General features: G+C 35.5%; 3 protein-coding genes across 3 annotated transcripts; 2 read left to right on the forward strand and 1 right to left on the reverse strand.

The window, feature by feature from the left end:
- Positions 1–14,211: 14,211 nt before the first annotated feature.
- LOC108814343 (beta-glucuronosyltransferase GlcAT14A) lies at positions 14,212–16,373 on the reverse strand. The gene is made up of 4 exons (XM_018586894.2): positions 15,481–16,373; positions 15,221–15,296; positions 15,038–15,153; positions 14,212–14,958 (listed from the first exon to the last, which is right to left on the reverse strand). The coding sequence occupies exons 1-4, from the start codon at positions 15,965–15,967 to the stop codon at positions 14,444–14,446; spliced, it is 1,194 nt and encodes a 397-aa protein (XP_018442396.1). The 5' UTR covers positions 15,968–16,373; the 3' UTR covers positions 14,212–14,443.
- Positions 16,374–18,058: 1,685 nt separating this feature from the next.
- On the forward strand, positions 18,059–18,960 carry LOC130497924 (ethylene-responsive transcription factor ERF070-like). Its single transcript, XM_056991181.1, has one exon. The coding sequence runs from the start codon at positions 18,235–18,237 to the stop codon at positions 18,724–18,726; it is 492 nt and encodes a 163-aa protein (XP_056847161.1). The 5' UTR covers positions 18,059–18,234; the 3' UTR covers positions 18,727–18,960.
- A 2,791-nt stretch (positions 18,961–21,751) lies between these two features.
- LOC108818098 (protein DETOXIFICATION 14) lies at positions 21,752–23,935 on the forward strand. Its single transcript, XM_018590965.2, has 7 exons — positions 21,752–22,116; positions 22,195–22,739; positions 22,820–22,906; positions 22,992–23,048; positions 23,136–23,374; positions 23,443–23,648; positions 23,734–23,935. The coding sequence occupies exons 1-7, from the start codon at positions 21,868–21,870 to the stop codon at positions 23,818–23,820; spliced, it is 1,470 nt and encodes a 489-aa protein (XP_018446467.1). The 5' UTR covers positions 21,752–21,867; the 3' UTR covers positions 23,821–23,935.
- Positions 23,936–23,939: the final 4 nt, after the last annotated feature.

The raw sequence follows: 23,939 nt of genomic DNA on the forward strand, positions 1-23,939 counted from the left end.
AGTCGTCTACTAAGTCGTCCAGCTGGAAGACCTTCCAGACGACTTATAATAAGTCGTCTACTAAGTCGTCCAGCTGGAAGACCTTCCGGACGACTTAATTAAGTGAAGATGGAAAGGTACCTGACTCAAGATAGCAGCTTTCATGAATCTGCGGCCTCTGCTGCCGTCGTAAGCCAGAATCGGTGGAGACGGACTGTTTGCTCTGGGTAGACCAATACTAGCACCCAATCCCGGAATAGCTTCGTACGCCCAGACCTGAAGAACTTGTATAAAGCCATCCACGGTGTAACAGCCAGTAATATCTTTGTTCCACAAAGAGTCCATCAGCACCTTAAACGCGACTCTCCCCCATGGATAATTCTCAAACCTTTCTAAATCCATCACTAGCCTTGCGAGAGTAGCTCGTGTAGCGCTTGAGAACTTTTTCCCTTCAATGAATCCAGTGAAGATGGAAAGGTACGCGAGTCGCTTGCGATCTTCCCTGGACCAATCCCCGCATCTCTTCAGTGCTGCTATTATCTGATCAGTACTTGGCCCAGCTTCCCGATGAACTCCCATCATCTCCCAGAAAGAAACCATCTGTGGGGTAACTTCACATTCTGGTGTCTCAAGGTCCTCGATGTAGTCGCAGTTTAGACCAGTGATGTTTTCAAACTCTAACAGTGAAAACCTCGCAGGTTCTGGACCAACGAGACACCACATCTCGTACTTCTTCTTAATGTCCAGCTTTAAACCGAGCAAGTGGTGAACCAGCCTTGAAGCCCAACCAAATCCCTGCTCCTTGAACTTGATGAAAACTCCCAATCTCGACTCCTTGAGCTCTTCAAATTCAGCATCAGTGAGAGCTTCCCTAAGAGCAGTATGCAACTTCGTGTTATCCGTATGATACGAAATGCTATTGTGGGGTTCTGGCTCTTCCCCTAATGTGTATAACCTACGGGGGAGTTCTGGAATATCCATCCTTTTTGTCTGCAAAATAATCAAAGACAACAATAGAAGTCAGAACACAAGCTAAATCAATCACGCCTTAATTGTTACTCCAGACGACTTAGTAGACGACTTAAATATAAGTCGTCTAGAAAGTCGTCCAACTGGACGACTTAGTTGACGACTTATATTTAAGTCGTCTGGAAAGTCTTCCAAATGGACGTACTAAGTCGTCCAGGTTGAAGACTTTCCAGACGACTTACTTACAAGTCTTCCAGTAGAAAAATTTCAAGCGGACCTGATTAGTCGCAGAAGGAGTTCGAGTACTCGTCATTGTGGTTATAGATCTGAAAAAATAAACGTGAAACGGTGAGAATGAGTAAATTGAAAGAGACAACGTTTTATGTTCATCTTTTCCACGAGTTTGATGACTTACCGGCGTTAGGGTTTACAGAGAAACGGCGCTACGGTTTACAGAGAAGAAGCGGCGGCGCTAGGGTTTAGAAGAAGCGGCGGCGCTAGGGTTTAGAAGAAACGGCGGTGCTAGCTAGTGTTTAGAGTAAGCGGCGGTGAGAACGTTGGTGAGCACGGTGGCGAGGGCGACGGTTTGTTCGGAAATAGTGGAAGCGGGGGCGCTAGGGTTTAGAGGAATCGGCGGCGCTAGGGTTAGAAGAAGCTGCGGCGACAACGGTGAGAATGAAGTGAGATAGATAGCCGACGTTGAGAACGATGGTTGTTCGGAAATAGTGGGAATTCGAATCGCCTTTGATATCGCCGGTGAGAGAGAACTGTTAGGGTTTCTGTTCGCGGAAAATGAAAAAAAAAAAAAAAAATCACCTTATATATTGGGTAAATAATCCGGTTAGCTTTAAAAGTACATTGGTAAACTTTAAGGTTTGGTCCGGTTTAGACGACTTATTCTGGCTGATAATGTACATCAGACGACCTAATATTTAGTCGTCTGGGAACAGAAGACTAAATATTAAGTCGTCCAATACCCTAAAATGAACCCCTAAACTAAAATGACTAAATTAACTTACTAACCACGTTATAAAATCAAATTATACTTCAATAGTGTTTACTATACACAGAAACGAACACGCCTAGGTAATTTTAAAAATTTTCAAAAACGGTTTTAATGCTTTCCAAAATCTAACCCTAAGAACACATACAATACTACAACATATGTTGATGAAACATAAACTAAAGAATATCATGACTCACTACTTTCACTCATCTGGGCTGAAAACAATTGAAATTTGTTATATATTAATTTATATCTCTTAAGACATATGTTAATTACATAATTCCAATTTTTCACTTATCAAAATATTTTTTACAAAATTTTTAAATTATGTTTAAGAATAACTGTCCAGACGACTTAACTTAAAGTCGTCTGGACGACTTATTTTCAAGTCGTCTGTTTACAGACGACTTGCGAGGGGTAGAAACGTAAAAAAAAATCCGTTTTTTTGTTTGTTCACAAGGAGATAGTTGTAATTTCAATAGCCTTTTAAGTTACTTTTGCCTTTGACCCAAGTTGGGGTACTCTTTTGGGTTTGACTCCAAGTTTTGAGTCACAATTGGTAATTCTCCCGAAAAAGTAAGCTTTGCGGCTGGGGACCATTCACACTCTCTCTACCCGCCCATGCCAGCTCCAACTCTTATTTTCGGTACCACAAAGAATATTGGAGTTTTAGCTTAAGTGTTTTTTTATTGATCAAAAAAAAAAGCTTAAGTGTTTTTTTTTTCTTTTCTTTTGATGATGAATCTAATTACCTCATGGTTCTTCTATCATTGGTGATGATTTTTATCCTTTTGGGTGAATCTCGACACACTTTCAAAAATATCGAAGTCATGTTTTTTTATATCATATTTCTCTTTTCACAATAGAAGAAGTAGGTTTTTATGGTTATTCCGCTTTTGTATGGTTACTTGTTGTCAAAATAAAGGAGTGTGCGATTTCTGGTATTTATTTTATTTTGAAAGGAAACTGTTTATTTCTGTTATTTAAAAAAAGAACTATAAAGGAAAAAGAAAGAAGTGGAAAGTTTAAAAGGAAAAAAAGCCATGTAAAGGCAAATACAAGTGTATCCCGGCATTAGTTTGGTTTGATGTGCTTCTTGTTTGGTTTCATGTTCTTTGGCTATTTTTGCTCACGTTATCTTTTGGTTCCCTTCACTTCTTTTTCAATATAATCATCCATTTGATATCTCTATCATCCATTATTTTGTATTTCGACAAAAAAAACATCCATTTGATATAAATATATTCGAGTTGATTTTAGATTCACACCATACATTTAATGTCATATCGAACGGATGTGAAACTATTGTTGCATGGTAAACCCTTTCTCAAAAAAAAAAAAGAAAAAAAAACTATTTTGCATGGAAGAAACTACGATTGAAGAGTTTTATATGCCAGCCAGACCATGGTAGGCACCTCAACAGAAGTCTATTTAATATGTGCTTCCCGTAAGCAAATCTAACTCGAGAAAGTAAATTTTATATGTTTTATCGTATAATCCTATCGGCTCCATAAAAATGCACTTAGTGTAATAAAATGACGAACTACCATATTACCTCATACGAATTTGAAATGTTTTACGATTAATATCAAAAGATAGTCAGATGTTCTTCTGTTACCAGACCACCGTGTAAACAACATGGACAAAATCCAAACCTAAACTCCTCTGTAGTTGTGATTTTGATTTAAAACAGACTTGAATCCCAGAAGAAATGTTGTATTACATTCTCAAATTTAGTCTGCCACCTAACCACAATAATGCAAGGGGAATAACTATTTTGGTATCGGAATTCATGTCATGAAAATTTCTATAAAACCTTCCCAAGTGAAATAACATCTCCACGCAAAAAAATAATTAGTCGCAGCTAGGCATGGACGTTCGAGGGGTTCGGTTGATTCGGATTTTCGGTGTGACACTCATAAGTTCCATTCAGATTTTATTAATTATCGGGTCGGGTTCTGTCCGGTTTCTTCTGGATTTGGTTCGAATCAGATTATAACCAGTATTTAAATTCGTCCCATTTTTAAACCTCACAAATTGACAAAATGTTTTTCAAAATATATAAATTATTTACGAATCTAATTAAAAAGTAATTAAACTAAAGTATTCAAAATAACAAATAAAACAAACTACAAAAATATTTTGAAAACTCTAAAATAACTAAATCACCTTACATATATAAAAACATTAACATATTTAACTAATTTCGGATAATTTCGGATTCTAGTTTGGATTTTGGTTCGGTTTGGGTTTATAACCAAACAAAGCACTACTAAGCTCCCGTTCAGATATTTTGTATAATAGTTCAGATCCAGTTTTGATTTTCTTGTTTGGATTTAGGTAAGTATTTCGGATTTGGGTAAAAACTCCAATGCCTAGATGCGACGAGAGTTAAACACACTTCACTGTAAACCCTTTTGTGGAACAATAACTTCAAGCATGCATCCATTTTCTAAAACCCACTAGGTTACCAAGGAAAACAGACTTCATATTTTTTGGATCGGAATTTGACTTCAAATTTTACGGTCCAGGCCCAGTGTAATTGTATCTTCAAAATCCTCATAAAAGGCATATTATGGCCCATAATCTGTAGAATCTGTATTTTCCAGCGTAAATCCCCGGAGACGAAGCGAAAAGTAACTCAAACAAGAGAAACAGTACAATACTCAAAGCGAAAACGAATCTAGCTAACGATCATCAGCATTAGAGCAGAGACTGCTGAACAGATTATCACTCTCGTTTTTCCAACCAAACAAGATTACCAGACCTTAAGTCCTTAAACTAGAAACATAAGACTCCAGCATATCCTAAAATGCAAAGATATCATCACAGTAGTTTAAGATAAATCTTTATTAACTGTAAATGAGATGCAAGCAGACTCGACCCGGAAATTTCATGGGCTAAAATATAAGTCCATTTTAGTTAAGAAAACTACAAAAATGAAAGAGTTCCTCCTATATTAGACCTCCAAGAAGAGTATTTTTTTTTACAATATTGGTAACTAAATTAATAAGTACTACATTTTAATCCCCACGTCCATGTGGATATTTTTCCATTTTGTAAATGTATTTGATATTATTACAAATGTTTTAAACATATAATTTTTATTTTAATGTTATATATTGTGTAACTCTATAATATTATTGTTTATATTTCTTATTCATCATTATTAATATATAGTGATTTTTTAAAAATATTTTAATTTGTTATTATTGTTATTACTTACTAATATATTTTCGAACTAGATACAATAAAATAACAATATGAAATAATCAAATAGAAAACCTCTTTCATAATATGTTTTTTTAATTTATACATTTTGCATATAATACAATTTTAAATATATTTATATTATAAAAAATAAATATGTTTAATAAATTTATATTTACATGTTTTTAAGAAAAATATACTTTAATATACACCATTTTAGTATTTTAACGAGATTTATAAGTAAAAACACTGTTTTGTTTGATAATATAGCTCTATTTTTAGTAAATTTTATACATAGTAGTATCAATCATATTATTTTAGTAAATTTAGTAATATGAGATAGTTTGGGATGTTATGATACTATGTTTTATTTTATTTTTTAAACTAATACTTCAAAATATTAGATTACTTTATATTTTGTCAAGAAAACTTGGAAAAACACACAACTATTTTTGAGTTGGAAACATTACATTAATTTTGAATTTGTTTTTGGTACTACATTAAGCGTTTACACCATATGTGCATATAGTTATTATTATAGGTTAACATATCCCTCAAACTAGATTAACCAAATGCTTTTACACAAATTCTTCTATACCATTTTGGTCTTTCATGTATAGAAAAATCCGCATGCCTATTTAAAAACTTCTGCAAAAGAATAAAATATGTGTTTATATGAACATATGATTTATTATTATGTTGACAAAAAGACTTATATATAAGTTATAAGCATCTACATCTTTAATCAAATATATATTTTGTATGAGTAGTTGTGTATGTGTATATACGCCTTAGTGTTAAAATTGTATATCTGAAAATAACTCAGAAACTTGAAATTTCTATTCATACAATCAAAAATCAGTACCTAGAAGTTGATGACAAAAAAAAACAATACCTAGGAGTTGGTAATATATATGATTAGAAGAAGGATGCATGAATGAAATTATCGATAAGGGTTAACAAAGTTGTAGAATCAGGCTTTCGAGGAAAGATGGAGGCCAAGGTCGAACAGACAACGAAACAAAGATGAGAAACACATCAGATTGCTCGCTTTGACAAGTCTAGCATCGAACCAACCACTCTTCGTCATCATCTTCGTCTTATGTGTTATCTACCATTTATAAACTTATAAGTTATGATAGTGTAAAGAAAGTATATAATGAGGAACCCTAACTACTTATAGAAAGAAGATGGACAAATATACTATGGAGGAGGAGAATCCACGCAATCAACGATGAGTTAAAATAAGGATAACGACAAAGCATCGATTTAACATCTGGAGTAGAGAGCCTCGCACGTGTTAACCAATCACACACGAACCCTTTGGTTGTTGACTCACGGGTGCATGCCTTCTATATCGACCGCAAGGCATATATATAATACACCCACAAGCATTTTATACATATGCATTGTACCGTACCTACCATCATGAAAAAGCATATATTTTATGTATATTGATCGTGATATGAAGATTCGAAGCCAACCAAATGCGTAGTGATGATAACCATATTTCCTATGTTAAAAATTGATACCACTGTTCAGTTACAAAAAAAAAAAAATGATACCACTGTTAGAAAAATTTAGGAGTCGCCATAAGAAATCGCAATAACCAAATTATGTTTCACAAAGTAACATCGACAAAAAATTACTAAACACATTATCACCAAGTAATTTTCTTGAGAGAAATATGAATTTTCAACATATGCACATGCATGGGCCGTGTCGAGTGACTCGAATCTTCATATTAATACTTTAATAGTGATCTCACGAAATCAGATTTAACAAAATCATATATTACACCAAATAATACCGAAATTTATTGATATAACAATAGACAAAACCGATTCGGTACTAATCAACAATAAGTAACCAAGAAACTGATATATAGGTTCGGTACTAATTACCACTAGTAATTAATCTCATCCGAAATGTCCACCAACCCTTCTGGTTGAATACTCAAGTTCCGCAAAATAGACAAAACCGATTCAAAAATAATTTTTTTTATCATTTTTATCGAAATTACAGAGTTCGTGTATATATGCTTAGAAAATCTTATTATTATTACTTTTTTTTCAAAATTAAATCTTATTATTTTTCTTTCAAAAAAAAAATCTTATTATTTCAAGATTTTGTATGCAGTGTTGATAGGTAGACTTCAATTTATTTCGTTATAGAATAAGTGTACCATGGTTAACCGGGCTTTGTAGCCTGGTGGTAATGGAACCTCGGCTGAGGTGCCCGCCACCCAGCTTCGAAACCCGGCCACAGCGATTTAACATCCTTACTGCTGGAGCGCTGGACCCCTTCGGGGGATATTTGGGAAAGTGGCTGCCCAGACACCAGAGATATAAAAAAAAAAAAAGTGTACCATGGTTTGGCTTTATTTGGAATGTTACTGCTATGGCGTTAGATGGGTGATAGTTAATGATGAACTTCCTTTTGTTTGGTATGTTGTATATGTTTTGTTTTTCATATACATGGGTTATATAGATTTTTACTCGATCAAAAGTATTTGTGAACAGCACATATGACATATGCTAATAAACAATAACCAAGAAACTGATTATAGGTTCGGTACTAATTACCACTAGTAATTAATCTCATCTGAAATGTCCACCAACCCTTCTTTTTGAATACTCAAATTCCCCACCTACCAATACTCAAGCTTCCATAAACGTTCCACGTTATATTAAAACTTTGCTCTTACAGAAAGTTTGTGTCCATTGACTTAACTAGCATATATATACAAAATCTTCTATCTATCACATTATTAACACTAGACGATAAAAGAAATTGAATACAAACATAAATGTTAATATCGTACGCTGCTGATGTGTGTAATCAGTTGAATTTTGTTGAGGATGGGTTTAGCTCTTTTTCATAAATTCATTCGTAAATGAAGATCGACCTACTAAACTTTTTTTTGTGCAACAAGTCCACAAACAAAAATCAACAAATTTATTTTGAAACAAAGAAGAAAATATTGGTAAAATACATATAGGAGGTTTATTGGTTAAAGAATTCTAAAGGAGTTTTAAAAATTTGAGAATCCACTATTATTAGTTTATAGATTTTAAAAGTTTTACCAAAATCCATTGTTATTGGTTTGATGACTTCTAAATTCCACTCAAATTCTTTGTTATTCATAAAGTTTAGTTATTGTAGATTTTACTATTCTATTAAATTATATTGTTATTGGAAGGTGGATTCCTTATATTTTTACTCATGAAACTAGACTTTAAAATATCACATATATTCATAAGATTTCTGAAATCTGTGAAGTAAGAAAAAACATACATATATTGAATATTTATCTACGTAAATACAGTAAATCAAACTCAACAATGGTGAAGCAACCAAACTCACATGATCTTTAATTCATTATATTTTTTATAGTTTTATATTTGACAAAACAACTGTTTGATTTAATAATGGTGAAGAAATATAACTCATACGATAACTAAAATAGTGTTTCGAGAAAATCACAAAAGTCAAAGAAAACAAGACTGATTATTATCACAAAAAAACCAATAAGAACAGGATCTCACCAAACATAAGGAAATGAGAAATGTGTATTATTGTATCAATTGATGTTATATATATATGGTTTTTTCGAGATTTTATTTTTAGAAAAGTTCTAGAGAAATTGTATACATTGCCTTATAACGAGAAATATTTTGAAAAAATATATTATGCAAATCCATGATAATTAATAAAATCTGTTGAAATCCATACAAAGTATTTGATAGAAATTTGTTAACTCTATTTAACTTCTAAAAATCTTTCAACTTTTAAATCACTAAACTCCTTCCAAATTGTGATTCCAATAACCCCCTATAGAATAAAAAAGTATATCTCAAAATAAAATAATTCATCAAATATTTCTATATATATATATATATATATATATATCATCATCAAATTATTGGTTAACTTTGTTCGAACTTAGATTCAACAATTATCAACCGCCTAGCTGTATTGTTAACAGAATGAAAGAAAACAAAACATATGTGTGTTCTGTTTTTGATGGGGGGTTTTCTAAGCCATTAGAGTTTCTTGCGTCGGTTTTCTCGGCTATATAATGTATGGTGTTGGAGTTTCTCTAGTCTTTTGGTTTTTGTTTTGTCTGAGTTCTACTTTTTGTTGTATTCGATTTAACCATTATATCAATTTTTTTTTCTAAAACGTAAATATCATATAAGTAAAAGAAAATTTTACGAGAAAGATCTAAATTTGAAGCAATTTGGCAAAAATAAAGAAAAAACAAGATGCATCAACAATATCCATTACAATGGACATGATTAAGCACTTATCGGAACCATAAAACCATAAATGAACTAAAAGACTTAAGGAGGAGAATTGTTTTATCTATTTATTTTGAAATACCATCTCATTAGATGGTATTTGTTTCTAGTGAATTTTGTCTATAAAACTAATTATCTAATAATTCCAAAAAAAATTCGTAAATACTGTGGCTCAAATCCTTATTTTCCAATAAGAGTGGAGTTGAAAGAATTTGAATAAATGACTAATTCAATAAGAGTGGATTTGATAGAACTTTTATAAATACTAAATACAATAAGGGGAGATTTCAATAAAAACCAGAATTCTTTTAAATTACGGGTGGGTATATCGGTTTAATTTTGGTTTGGGTTTGGTTTTGGTTTGGTTAATTTGGGTTTTATAAAATTCAACCCAATTAAAACCAAATTAGCTTTGGTTTAGATTCGGTTTGGGTTTAGTTTGGTTCGGTTTAGTTCGGTTTGGTTTAGATTTAGTTCCGTTTGGTTTATATTTAGTTCAGTTTATTTTATTATGGTTTATTTTGGTTCAGTATAGTTTGGATATGCGAACTATAAAAAATAGAGTGGGAATACAAAATTTGTTAGCTAAAAAAATCCATTACTAAAATTAAAAAAAAAACGGTGTATCCAAAAACTAAAAATATCAAACAATAACTTTATTACATAATTTTACCTTTAGACAATGGATATTGGAGAAAAGCGAGACCGCTACTATTTAGATGAATATATTTTTAGGTTTTGTTGTGAATACGATCTTTAGATATTAGGATTAGAGAATATATATAATAGTATTATTTGAATCATATTTAGATTTTTTTAAAAAATATATAAAAGTTAAAAAAATGGAAAACAAAACTTTAAATAAAATTTACAATATATATATATATATTATAGAAAAAAAATATTGGATTATCGGTTTGGTTCGGTTTGATTCGGTTTAAACCCAAACCAAACCAAACCATTCGGGTTGAGGAAAATATGAACCAATTGGATCATATAAGTAGCACGGTTTGGTTTGGTCGGTTTAATTTCGGTTGGGTCGTTCAGTTCGGTTTGGTTTGGGTTTTTTGCCCATCCTATTTTAAATCATCAATACAATAAACCTCCCTTATTTAATCGCCTAGAGGAAATGATATTCCTCATCTCTCTGTCGATGGACCTGAAAACATGAGAGCTGTTATGAATCAAGTTGTTTCTCTGTTTTCATAGGTGAAACAGGATTGCTTGCGAAGCCAACTTCCTGAGGAGAAGCTTCCTCCTAGATAGCGGCACCCGGATCCATAATAACAGCTCCAATCTTGTATTGCTGAGTATCGACGTTTATACCGAATTTTTTTTTTCCATCTAATAATATTATTGAAAAAAGGCTAAAAGCCCATACATAACATAAGCCCAATTTAATGGGCTCCAGCCGTACAAACAAACAAGTAAAAACCAGTCTAAAAGCCCACACATTGGCCCAAACTTTAAACGAGCCCAACAAAGGCCCACGTCACAAGATCCTTGCGGTTGAGACGTCCCACGTGCAGGCGCGTAAAGAGAAAACACGTCTTCACTGATCTCCCCACCGAACACGTGTTGAAACCTCACCACACGAGGCACACGCGTCAACCAAACCGCATCGACGTCACCGCCAAGGATTTTCGCCGGAGAACCACACCGCTTCACCGGGACACCGATCACCGTCGGAACATGATTTCCCACCCAATCCCTTCCACATCTTCGCCTGGACTCGTTTCAACGGAGAGATGCATCGGCCTATCCGAGATCTCTTCCCGAGCCACCAAAGTCGTCATCTTCACCCATCACTTTCTTCCCGGATAGAGCCCACCAACCGGCGAATTCTCATCATGAAGCAAAGCTGAGACTACCATCAAGCCATAACCGGACCACCGAGAAAATTTGTTCATCCGCCGTCGAGATCACACCTTACGATGCGGAGACCGAAGCCGGACGATCGCCTTAGAAGGAGAGGCACAGCGCCGGAGTCAAAAGCCGACCGTCCACCGTGGAAGTGGTGCGACGTCGGAAGCCGATAATATAACTACGCAAACTATAAACGCAAAGAAAGAAAACATGAGAGGTGAAAGGCCGGACCGACGGCGGCTGAGAGAGCCTCACCGTCGGCCGGAAACAACGATCAAATCTTGCTGTCGCTAGAGAGAAGTTGGAGCGAGGCCGGTCTAGAAAGATAGTTATACGTTTATACCGAATTATTAAAAACTGAAGTAAATAGTAGAACACCCAAAAATAGTATATGCAATAAGAGGTTCAAAGAAACGGTTGTATGACATCTAGGCGCATCCTATGTGTTGAAATATTATTATGATAATATTATTAATTTTTTATATAGTTTGATTTCCATTTATAGTTGGGTCTATATCCTTCTGGATCCAGTTGGAACAAAGGCCGAGTAAAACATAATAATAGTAGTAGTAGTCTGGCAAACAAACTCAAATATGAGAAGCGAGAACCTTTGACATCTATCACTTTAGTTCTTTGTTTGATTCTATTTCTTTTTCGTATGTACCACGTTTGAGGAATGAGATGGCTGATTCGGTGGCAAAATCAACTCTCTCATTGCTTAACTCCCCCGAAAATGGGGTGTAAACTCTTTTATTATGAATGAATGTGTGTTTGATCAAGCAAGAGAAGCGAGAACCTTTGTGAGAAGATGACAGATCAAATACATGAGACAATGGATTCACACAAAAAAACGAGACTGTTAGAAATTGGCTAAGTTACACTTATAAGTTTTATTGAATTGTAATTACAGTAATATGATCAAAACAACACTTCATTTGTAAGCGTGAAAGCTTTAGCCTCTCACCATTTCACAATACCAGTGTGATCTTAGTACACTTAGGATTTCATTAGCACTTGGTCTCTAGAACTATGTACTAAAAAACCTGAAACCCTTTGCTGAAAACTCTCGGTGATAAAATTAGACGAAAACTCAAAACTATGAAGATTTTTTGAGATTGACCAATGACCATGCATGAACTATAGTCTAGTGGTTTGTATTAGTAATGAACTAATGATACATCATTACTAAAATCCAATTCACATGTGTATATTTTTCAAAAGAATAATACATATATTTTAAACCTATACATGACATAATTGTAAGTTGGATATTTTTCAGCCTATCCATCTTCACAGCCGAATCCACAACTTTATATTTTCGGCTTTCATCAAGCAGGGTTTGTTTTAGACATAAACATTCAGGGCCGACTCTGAAATTTTGGAGGTCTATTGCAATGTCTATATAAAAAAAAATTGAGGGCCTAAAAAATATTTTTGGAGACTTATATTTGTAATTTTCTTCAAAAATTTCAGGGACCTGTTGCAAATGTTTCACTACGCATGGTCTAGGACCGGTCCCGTAAACATATGACCTGGTGTTTTGATACCCACATTTAACATCTCATTGAAATACTTACAAGCCTCATTAGTTTGTTTTCATGGCACATAATTGGTATCAAACCGAGAACATGTGCATTCCTTGACGAACACTCTTTAACGTTCATCTCAACCCATATTTTGATCGCCATATCTAGGAATGAACAATTGCAGTCTCAATTGGATTTTGGTTCAGATTCATCTGAGTTAGAAGTTTCTGATTAAAGAGTTTTAAGTCCAGTCAGATATTAAAACGATATTATAAAAGCTTAGATGGATTCGATTTGAGTTTAATCGGGTTTGGTTTGGGTTTAATTACATGTCTAAATCCTACCGAACGCGAAATATTTTTTTTTTTTGGATATTAGTCGGGTTATCTGTTCCAAAAATATTGATGTATATATGATTAAATTCAATATATTTTCAATCTTTTTTTAGTAAAATTTATGTATGTGGCTTCCTCAAATAACTCGTACTTGAATTATACATGACAATATCATCATATCATGATAAACTGAGTATTATATGAACTGAAAACCATATATAATAAAACATAAATAAATTAAAATTAACAGCTAACAAATTTATAAACCTAAAAAATACTATTTAAACTTTTTTCTAAAAACAAAATTGTTTAAACTTCAGAAACAAATTTATTCATAACTGAATTGCAAATGCAATTGTCAAAACAGAAAAATTCAATATGGACCAAATACCCAAATATATTAAATTGAGTATTGGAATTAATTATTCATATATATAGATAATTGTTTTAGGTACATATTATGGCTCGAAGTCGGATTTCGTACAATTTCGTTTTAGAAAACTTTTGTGATTATTCCGATATTGATTTTCCAGCAACTTTTCTTTTTAATGAATAAGTTTTAGGCCCGAAAATTCAGTTCTACTATTTTCAGTGCACGAACATCCTCACAATGATCACATAAGTTCTAGCATTTGGCGTATCCCTTCTAATTTCATCTCTTGCACGACCTTGAATGAATCTTCCATTCTCTGTGACCAGCAACAAGCTCTTACTAGTGCACTGTAAGTGGGAGATTCAAGGGGAAACCCTGAACTCTCGAAGAACTCCAGGGCTTGGTTCAGTTTTTCCCTCGGAGCCGAGTCCATTGATCAGACTACAAAAAACGTGAAGACTTGGCTTGCAATTCCTCTGTTCCATTTCATTAAAGAACCTTCATCATGCTTTTTAGCCTTGCAAAATGCACATTGATCATGCTAACCGAACTAACCAAAAAAACCGAATAACCCAAACTGGTTTGACTTGAACCCGTATGCATACTCTAAACCCTAAAAACGACAAGTCTCCGTTAACCAAGATCCACCAAGAACAAAAGTTCATCGAATAGTGAAACAGTGGTTGGTTCTGTCGGGAATCGGGATTACAAAATTTGAGAGAAGAGAGAGAAAAAAAAAGATCTCTCGTTTCTCTTCTCCTCGTATAATTACAGCGCCACTATTGCTCAAAGAATGAACCTTACAGACAGAAAACAAATGTAATCTCGTGTCGTGTGTCCCCGTGTATAATAATATGCTTCCAACCATTCCTACTTCACTTGCACTGATTAGTTTGCGAATTCAAATCATCAAGAAAATTCGTCATCGTCTCATCCAGCTTCTTACCCTGAGGTCCAGCTTTCACCACGTTAACATCATCCCACTCCGAGCAAGGATCGTTCCACCAGCTACCACGGCTCGCGCACCAAGCTCCAGGAGTGACCCTATAACGCCCACGTTTCAAGATCTCTCTATCAACCATATCAAGAACCGGATCGTCTTTCTTGAACTGCCTAGCGAAAGCTGCTCCGCTCTGAGCCATCTGATCGAAGTCGGATACGCCGAGGAAGTGCGGCTCCATCTTCGGCGGACTGTCCCATATCATGTACCGCAAGTCCCCGTTGACCGTCGTGTTACTGAACTCGGGGGCGTTGCAGATCACGGTGTGGAAGTAGCATTCTTCAGAGAGGATGACGTTGTTGAAATACATGAGGAGGGTTCTCGGTAAGTTCTCCCAGCCAAAGATGCAGTATTCGAGAAAAGACCTGCTCAGTACCGTCCACGGCGAGCCTGCCGTGATATAAATAACAAACATATGGTTAGAAAGTATTCACATAGAGTATTATTTAGGGTACTGAAATCTTGTAACCTGTAAAGATTTTAAAAGCATCTGGTGTTGGTCGTTTCTCAGTAGCAGTGAAGAGCTGTGTTCTTCTAGCTAAGTAGAGTGCTGGATCCACAACAATAGGCTTGATTCTCTGAGATCTACAGAAACATCCATTACCAACAGAGTCATGAAAAGACAAAGACAGGAAGTGAAATCTACACTTACTCTTTCCAAGCAAGGTCACTAGTGTGATCAATGAAGTTGAGGCTTCTATTCACCGAGGCAAACACATGAGATAGGTCTGAGAGAGTGAAAAAAAAAATGTTAACTTTGAATTCATATGAAGACAAACAGACACAAGTAAGTGGATGTAATAAATCTCAAAAAGCAAGTCTTTTTGCAATAAAAATAGAAATCATTGTCCTAATCAATAACACTGATCACGTTTTCCACTTATGGATGCGAACAATCTCAAAGAAACATACCGTCTTGAGTAAGGAGGGGATAATCAAAGGCACTAAGCTCAACGAACCAACTCCAAGACCCATCAAGCTTCAGCAAGATGGAGACGGCATGGAGAGTACTCGCCGTTTTCGAAGCGCCGTTCTCGGATAACCGATCAACCTTCCCCAACACGTCAACGTTCCCAAAGGCACTCACGGCGGGAACAGACCTCACGTCGGAGAGAAGAGCGACCCTCTCCGCCTCGGTGGCTTCTCCGCCGAGATGGAGAAGGTACCGGTTCCTAGGGTGGTAAACCGCGAGGAGCAACCGGAAGATCCGGTCTTTGTCTCCGCGGCCGCCGGTTATGTAGTAGGCGAAAGAGGGAGGGTAGTGAGGGCCGTGGCGGAGAGGGGAAGGGAGAGAAGGGTTGGAGGTGAAGGCGGAGATGGAGTAGAGGAAGAGGAGGAGGAAGACGGAGATGAATACTACGGTGAAGAGTGTGAATAGCCATTTCTTCTCTGCTCCCATCGATCTCAAAAAAAATAATAATCAGAAGCTCAGAGAGAGCTCAGATTGAGATCTTGCCGGAGAGAGAGAGACGTAAAGAACTTGGAGGAGGCTATGAAGAAGACAAGGATTCTCTCTTAGATCTCCGGTCGGTTGTGAACTTTCTTTTTTTCTTTTTTTTTTTAAATCTCGATTGTTAAGAGTAATGGCACACGTTCTTCCACCGGCGCGTGTGATCCACGGTTCTGCATCTAACGTGATGAGATTTCTGCGTTGGTTTACACGCGTTGGTTTGAGAGAGTGGGAATTGAAAGTGGGTTGGGTGGTTAACCTGCTCGAGGAGGATTACTTCAATTTAGTAATTTAATTGAGGAGTGGATAGCTTTAATTACACATTAGATTCTAGATTTTTTTTTTAATGTCTCAACTCTCCTGAAGTAGAAGCTGGACCATATCATTTATAATGTCCTAGTTTTTTTTTTTTTTTGTAACTGATTTATAATGTCCTAGTTCATTCTCAGTAACTAAAAACTTGCCCTTTTGATCTTTCGAAACAAATTATTCAGACACAACAGCTTAAGTGTTAAAAAAAACAGCCTAAGTGTTTTTTTGTGTGTTGTTCAGGTAGTTTTTTTCAGTCCGTTATCCAAATTGCTAAATTATCTGAGAATATCATTGGGGCAAAGTTCTCTTGCTTCCCAATAACCTCCTGAACACAACCATGTTTTGTTCATTGATGGGAAGTAAATAATATGTGATAGAAAGAAGAGACTAGTCAAAAGACAATTAGGAAACTCACATGCTTATCTTGAGGCAAAATAGACATATTATTTACATGTCTATTTTCATCCTTATTATATTTCCTTATTATTTTTGAAATTAATTGTTTTTTTTTAAAAGTAAAAAATAATTGAGAATTTAAAAATCTGGAATTTTTTATTTTTCAAATTTTAATTATCTTTATCTAACTAAATTACACTCATATAGTTATAGTGGTCCAATTAGTTATACTAGTTCAACTACGTTATATTGATAGATTTATACTAGTCCAACTAGTTGCACTGAGTTTTACTAACATAGTTTTATTTAGTTCTATTAACTTAGTTATACTAAGTTATAATGAGTGCTACTGAGATAGTTATATCGAATTCTACAGTTAAATTATACCGAGTTTTATTAAATTCAAATTTTAGATAAAATAAATAAAAACACATACTAAAAAATCTTTAAGAAGTAGAAAGAGAAGAACCCTAAATTAAAGAAAATAATAATTTTTTTACCAAACCTAAAAATATTCAGAATAAGAAGAACTATAAATAAAAATAAACCATAGTTCGTCTTAAGAACCCTAATTCAAAAAAAAACTCAGGCATAACCCTAAATTAAAGGAAACCCTAATTTTTTTAAAAAAATTTAACTGGCAAAAATCCAAAATAAGCAGAACTTAAATCAAAGAAAATCCATAATTCTTCTCCGGCGATGTGCTCGGTCTTTTTGTTACCGTCATTTGCATTTCATTTGCTCTATAGTTCTTTTGTATAGAGTGCGTGTGGGTTTTGAGAACAAAAGAGGAATTAATACATACTATACAACTCAATAATTTTTCTACCCATTGCCCCCCTTAAAATATCCTGTTATTTAGTTTTTTTTTTTTCTTTTGGAAACCCCCGTTTTTAATATTCAACAATTTTTTGTCGCCAATATTCAACTATTTATTCGCCAAACTTACTGATCTTTTGACTATTGCCAAACTTACTGATCTTTTGACTATTGCTTTCCGAACATATTTCTGGTACTCATTTAATTTTCAGTTCGGATATGATTTGGTATAGTTCTTTAGATACAGTAGTTTTGAACGTATTCGAGATACATGTTGTATCCAGTCCGGTTTGTAATCTTAATTTGAGTCGGGTTCGTATTTTTTTTCTAACACTAGTTTCCATGCCACCTAGTTTGTTAAAGATATTATTTTATATCATAATTACAAAATCAAATAATACTATTTTTTGTAGGAAAAGAAAAACTACAAGTATTAGTCTCAAAAGTTTAAATGGACCGTATGGGCAAGACTAAACTTATCGATTTTATGACAAAACTATTACTTCACATGTCGTCATTCATCTCCGAAACAAACCAAAAAAAAATCTGGAGATGATTCATAATTGGTTATAAATTAATAAAAAAATCAAATGTAGAAAGAAGCATCAGGAAAAAAGAGATTCTCAGAGAATAAAAACAGATTCTGAAAGCAAACCTTAAATTTTCAAATTTCACCACCTCACTCTCCGATGAAGCGTATCGTCAGAATCTCATTCACAGACGCAGAAGCCACCGATTCTTCTAGCAGCGAAGAAGAGGCGGAGGAGGTTTCCGAAGCATCCCACGCTCGCCGCCGTGGGAAACGGCTCGTCAAGGAGATCGTAATCAACCCTTCCGACTCCGATAACAAACTCGATGTCTGCAAAACGCGGTTCAAGATCCGGATTCCGCCGGAGTTTCTCAAGGCGACGGCGGCGGAGGGAAAGAAGAAGTTCCGTGGAGTGAGGCAGAGACCGTGGGGGAAATGGGCGGCTGAGATAAGGTGCGGCCGAGCTCTCAAGGGACTACGTGATCGTCTTTGGCTGGGTACTTTCGACACCGCCGAAGAAGCCGCTCTCGCTTATGATAACGCTGCGGTTCAGCTGAATGGTCCTCACGCGCCTACTAATTTCAGTTTCCCGGCGGAGAATCAAGAGGTCAAGATTGTGGCCGGAGCTTCCGCCGTTGCTCGTGGCGCGTGAAGCACGTTGGTTTGTTTAGTTGGTCGTGTTATATAATGTTAGTAAGAAGGTTTCTCTGTCGTAGTGTAAATTAATCTTGTAGTACTTGTTAAATCTCCTGATGATGTTTCTGACCTCATCATGTCCTTTGTCTGAAACTTTGTTGTCGTCATCGTACATATTTGTCGACGAAATCTAAAAGTGGTGGTTTTGAATTCGGGTTTGCACTTGTTAATTCAAATGATTTTGGTTAATTATTTGTTAGAATAGAAGTTACACAATAGTATACCATCTGTTTTTTTTTGTGTTAAGCTTTTCAAATATAAATAAAGAAGAGCTAATGTTACAGCCCATTAGGCAGTGGATTACAGCTTACAAGCTATTATAGAGTATATTTATTGTCCAGCCCATCACATAATTACGAAAGAAAGAAGTTGAACCAGCTATGAAGGTCAAGGTAGAGTGACATCGATGAAGACATGCAAGCTCCTCAGGAGAAGTGGAGAGATTCTTTAACCGATAGTGATTGAACTTTATGTAAGGTTGTTGTTCCCAACATGTAAACATTTCTGAGGCTGTAGTTGTTTTCCTGTGGGGGGAAAAGCAGAGATACGGTTCCTCAAGATTGAGTCAGTGATGTAGAGTAGATGATCCACCTATCAGAAGACATTCCTGTGGTGATTGTTGCATTCGGTCCAGAGTAAAAAAATAATTGTAAAAAATTATATATAACTTTTTTTAAATGATTGTGAAATTTATTAAAGCTAAAAACTTTTTTACATCAATTACAACTGTTCTATCTTCTATTTAAAGAATCAAAAAATCTGATCTAAAGAAAGAATTAACGAGCTCCTCCATTTTTTTCTTGTATTCCAAACCAAGTGATCAGACCTTCATCAAGGTACTGCTGCCCCTTCCCTTCTAACGAAAGCAACCTGAGTTTCATTGTCTTGTCCACAAACCTGACCAGGCAGCTAATATCTTTAGGATGTTCTCCATGTCGTCTTGCATTTCGTTCTCTCCATATTGTATGCATCGTTGCTTGCAAAGCATAACGAAAGATACAGGTCTTTGTTGGTGTGAGTCTCGGGTTGGACAAGAGCATTCTGAGCGTGTTCCAGTATATATATATATCACATTTTACCACTAAACTAAATGACATTTTAGAACGGCTGAAATTAACATATACATTTCTGAGCCTTCTATATCTTCTTCTTAGGGCGAACCTGTAAATGGTATACATGATATACGTCTAGATGTGAATAACTAAATGTGGATGGGGTTATCGATCTGTTTAGTGTTCTCTTCTTCTAAGTTGTAACTCATGCTTAAGATGTTTGATTTGAATTTTCTTTTTTTTTTTGAAGTTTTAAGAAAAGAGGAGGAGAAACAAAATCAAGCATGAGACACGAGCTCTAGCGATTTTGCATCATCAACAACATTTAGATAAGTGAGAAAAACAGTACAAAAATGTGAGAGAAAAATCTACCTACATTAACAATGTGAATGCCGCCACTCACAAGGTTCACAAACTTCATGCCCAATAAACTATTCTAAAGGTCCTACCAAGAGATTATCTGACTTAACAAGAAAAAAAAACATAAAAGGTAGTTAGGAAAAACGCAACCACAAGACCAAGTCCACGAAAAGAGCATAACCGTCCACAAACCTTAACCCATCATCGCAGGAAAACAAATCCACTTAATAGAATATAGAAAATTGGTCACTGAGCAAACTTAACCAGATTTTTTTTTCTTTTTTTGTAAAAGAAAATAATAACTTGTCTACCACATCGCCACCATAAACTACATACATTGAATTTGATGTATTAATAGCTTCACTAAACTACACATGTTCATACCTCGCGATTAGTTAAAAGTACAGAAAGCTGTCATTAGTGATTATTTTCTCATATCTATTAGAAACCTACGAAAACTGTAGGCTGCCGAAGTCAGCGCCTCGTTTTCAGGAGGCATATACGGCATTACACGCCGCTAAGTTCCCAAAAAAAAAAAACTTAAAATGATGGATAGACAGATAGTAGTTTTTCTCAAAAAAAAAGACAGATAGTACTGGAGAGGCAACCAGCTCTTCACTTCTATGAAGAATACGAGGTAAGGAGTGATGAAAAACGTTGGAAGGTCAAATAACAAACAAGAGGTGTGAAACAAATGTTAAGTTTAAAATACAAACAAAATCTTCTTTTTGATTTTGTCCATGATTATGACAGTGAAAGTAACAAACAAATGTACTTACATATATTCTTCCATATTTCCTAGGAGAATCTGCATTTGTAGAATACTACATAAAATCAAAGACAAAAATCCAAATTAACAATATGTGAATGCCACTCAGAAGAAGAATCACAAACTTCATACCCCAATAACCATCTAATGGTCCTACCTTGAAATTCAAAGAAAAGAGAAGAATAATAATAATAACAAAATAATAACTAGGTAGTTAGGAAACAAGTCTACATAATTTTGGACAAATCTATACACTTAAAAATAAGGAAAAGACTGATACCTAGTAAAACAAAATAATAACTTGTCTACCACACCCCCACAATAAACTACACACACTGAATTTTATGTATTAATAGCTTCACTAAACTATACACGTTCATACCTCGCGATTAGATAAAAAAATATAAAAAGCTGTCATTAGTGATTAATTTCTCATACTTTTCTATTTGAAACCAACGAAAACTTCAAGAGGCCAAAGTCAACGCCTCGTTTTCAGGAGAAATATACGGCATTGCACGCCCCCTAGTTCCAAAAAGAAAAAAAAAAAACTTAAAGGACACTTGAGAGGCCAAACAGGCTCTCCATATCTCTGAAGGATTCTAGATAAACTGTGATGAAACACGTAGGAAGGTTAAAATAACAATACATGAAGCGATGAAACTCATGTTAAGTTTTAAAATAACAAACAAAAATCTTCTTTCTGATTTTGTCAATGATTATGAAAGTCAAAGTATAACAATCAAAAATCTTCTATATATATGATTGGTTCACACTCCGCGTGACAAACATGCATATTTTTTTAATGCATTATATTGAAGAGGAAGATCCCCCAAAAAATACATTACACTATAAAAGTAGAGAGATTTATTAAAAGGTTTCCAACAAACTAATCTCGAAATCTCCGGAGAAACAAGAAATGGATTCTGCTGAGAAGGGTTTGCTCGTCCGAGAAGGAGAAGAAGAAGAAGTCATTAACACGAAAGATGTGTTGCTCCGGGAGATGGGGAGGCTCAGCTACATCGCAGGTCCAATGGTCGCGGTGAACTCGTCCATGTACTTTCTTCAAATCATATCGATAATGATGGTTGGTCATCTCGGTGAGCTTTACCTCTCAAGCACAGCCATCGCCATTTCTTTCTGCAGCGTCACTGGTTTCAGCCTCGTCGTAATGTTCTCTTTCTTCGTTCTCTTTTCTTGAAGGTTCTTGTCTTTCATTAACTGATGATCTTTCTTTCTTTCACAGTTCGGACTTGCTAGTGCTTTGGAGACTCTATGTGGTCAAGCTTACGGAGCTAAGCACTTCGAGAAGCTCGGAGAACATACTTACACAGGGATGTTAGCTCTCTTCGTTGTCTCTATCCCTCTCTCTGTTCTGTGGAGTTACATGGGCGAGATACTCTCTTTCATCGGACAAGACCCTCAGGTTTCTCAAGAAGCCGGGAAGTTTGCGACCTGGCTCATACCAGCTCTCTTCGGTTACGCGACGATGCAGCCTCTTGTTAAGTTTTTCCAAGCGCAGAGTCTGATTCTGCCTCTGATGATAAGCTCCGTCTCTGCTGTGTGTTGCCATGTTGTTCTCTGCTATAGCTTAGTCTTCAAGTTCGGGCTTGGAAGCATTGGTGCAGCTATAGCCATCAGCGTTTCTTACTGGCTAAACGTGCTTGTGCTTGGATCGTACATGACGTTTTCTTCCACTTGTAGCAAGAGCCGTGGGAAGATCTCCATGAGTGTGTTTCAAGGGATGAGAGAGTTTTTCCAGTTTGGTATCCCATCTGCATCCATGATTTGGTATATGATTATGAACATCCTATTTGTCTCCTTTTTGGTTTTATTCATTTGAATTGTGATGAATCTGTTTGCTGAATCAGCCTAGAGTGGTGGTCGTTTGAGTTTCTTGTGATGCTCTCTGGTATCTTACCGAACCCTAAGCTTGAAGCCTCTGTTCTCTCAGTTTGGTATGTTACTTGTCTTCTACGTTTTGAGATAAAGAGTGTTTATTATCATACAATAACTCAGTTGCTTTCTTATTTCTTGAACAAGTCTATCAACAATCTTCACACTGTACCAAATACCAGAGAGTCTAGGCGCAGCAGCAAGGTTCTTGCTCCTTTCTATTTTCACAAAAATGGAGATAGTTAAAAACCTAAGTCTTACTACTTGTTTTTTTTTTTTGGTTGCTTGCAGTACAAGAGTTGCAAACGAACTAGGAGCTGGAAACCCGAAAAAAGCTCGAATGGCGGTGTACACGGTGATGGTCATGACAGGAGTAGAATCAGTACTGGTGGGTGCAACAGTCTTTGCAGCAAGAAACGTATTTGGTTACTTGTTTAGCTCTGAAACCGAAGTTGTGGATTACGTAAGATCAATAGCTCCTCTGGTTTCTTTATCAGTCATATTCGACGCCCTTCACGCTGTTCTTTCAGGTTAACATTTCTGACCCTTCAACAATGTTATAGTCCTTTAGTGATTTACTAAGTGGGGATTGAAACAGGTGTGGCTAGAGGATCAGGGAGGCAAGATATTGGAGCATATGTAAACCTAGCTGCATACTATCTATTTGGAATACCAACTGCTATTATATTAGCTTTTAGGTTTGACATGAGAGGAAGAGGACTCTGGATTGGTATTACAGTTGGTTCATTTGTACAAGCTGTTCTGCTTGGTCTTATCGTCAGCCTCACCAACTGGAAACAACAGGTGAATATTGTCATGTACATATTCTTTAAAGTAAGTGAAAGTGATTGTCTATGTTAACATCCTATGAATTTGATCATATGGACAGGCGAGAAAGGCGAGAGAGAGAGTGATGGGTGAGGAGTTTGAAGAGGAGAAAGATAATGTGGAAGAACGTGTAGCGCTGATCAGCTAAAAGTCTAAAACCAAAAGACTTTTGAATCATTTAATGTTGAATGTGCACATGTGTTTTGGCCTCTTTCTTTCTTGTGACAAATGATATAATAAGAGGTTAATGATCATTAATCAAATTAT

Source organism: Raphanus sativus, chromosome 7 (genome assembly GCF_000801105.2).
Source record: "Raphanus sativus cultivar WK10039 chromosome 7, ASM80110v3, whole genome shotgun sequence".
NCBI classification, from domain to species: Eukaryota; Viridiplantae; Streptophyta; class Magnoliopsida; order Brassicales; family Brassicaceae; genus Raphanus; species Raphanus sativus.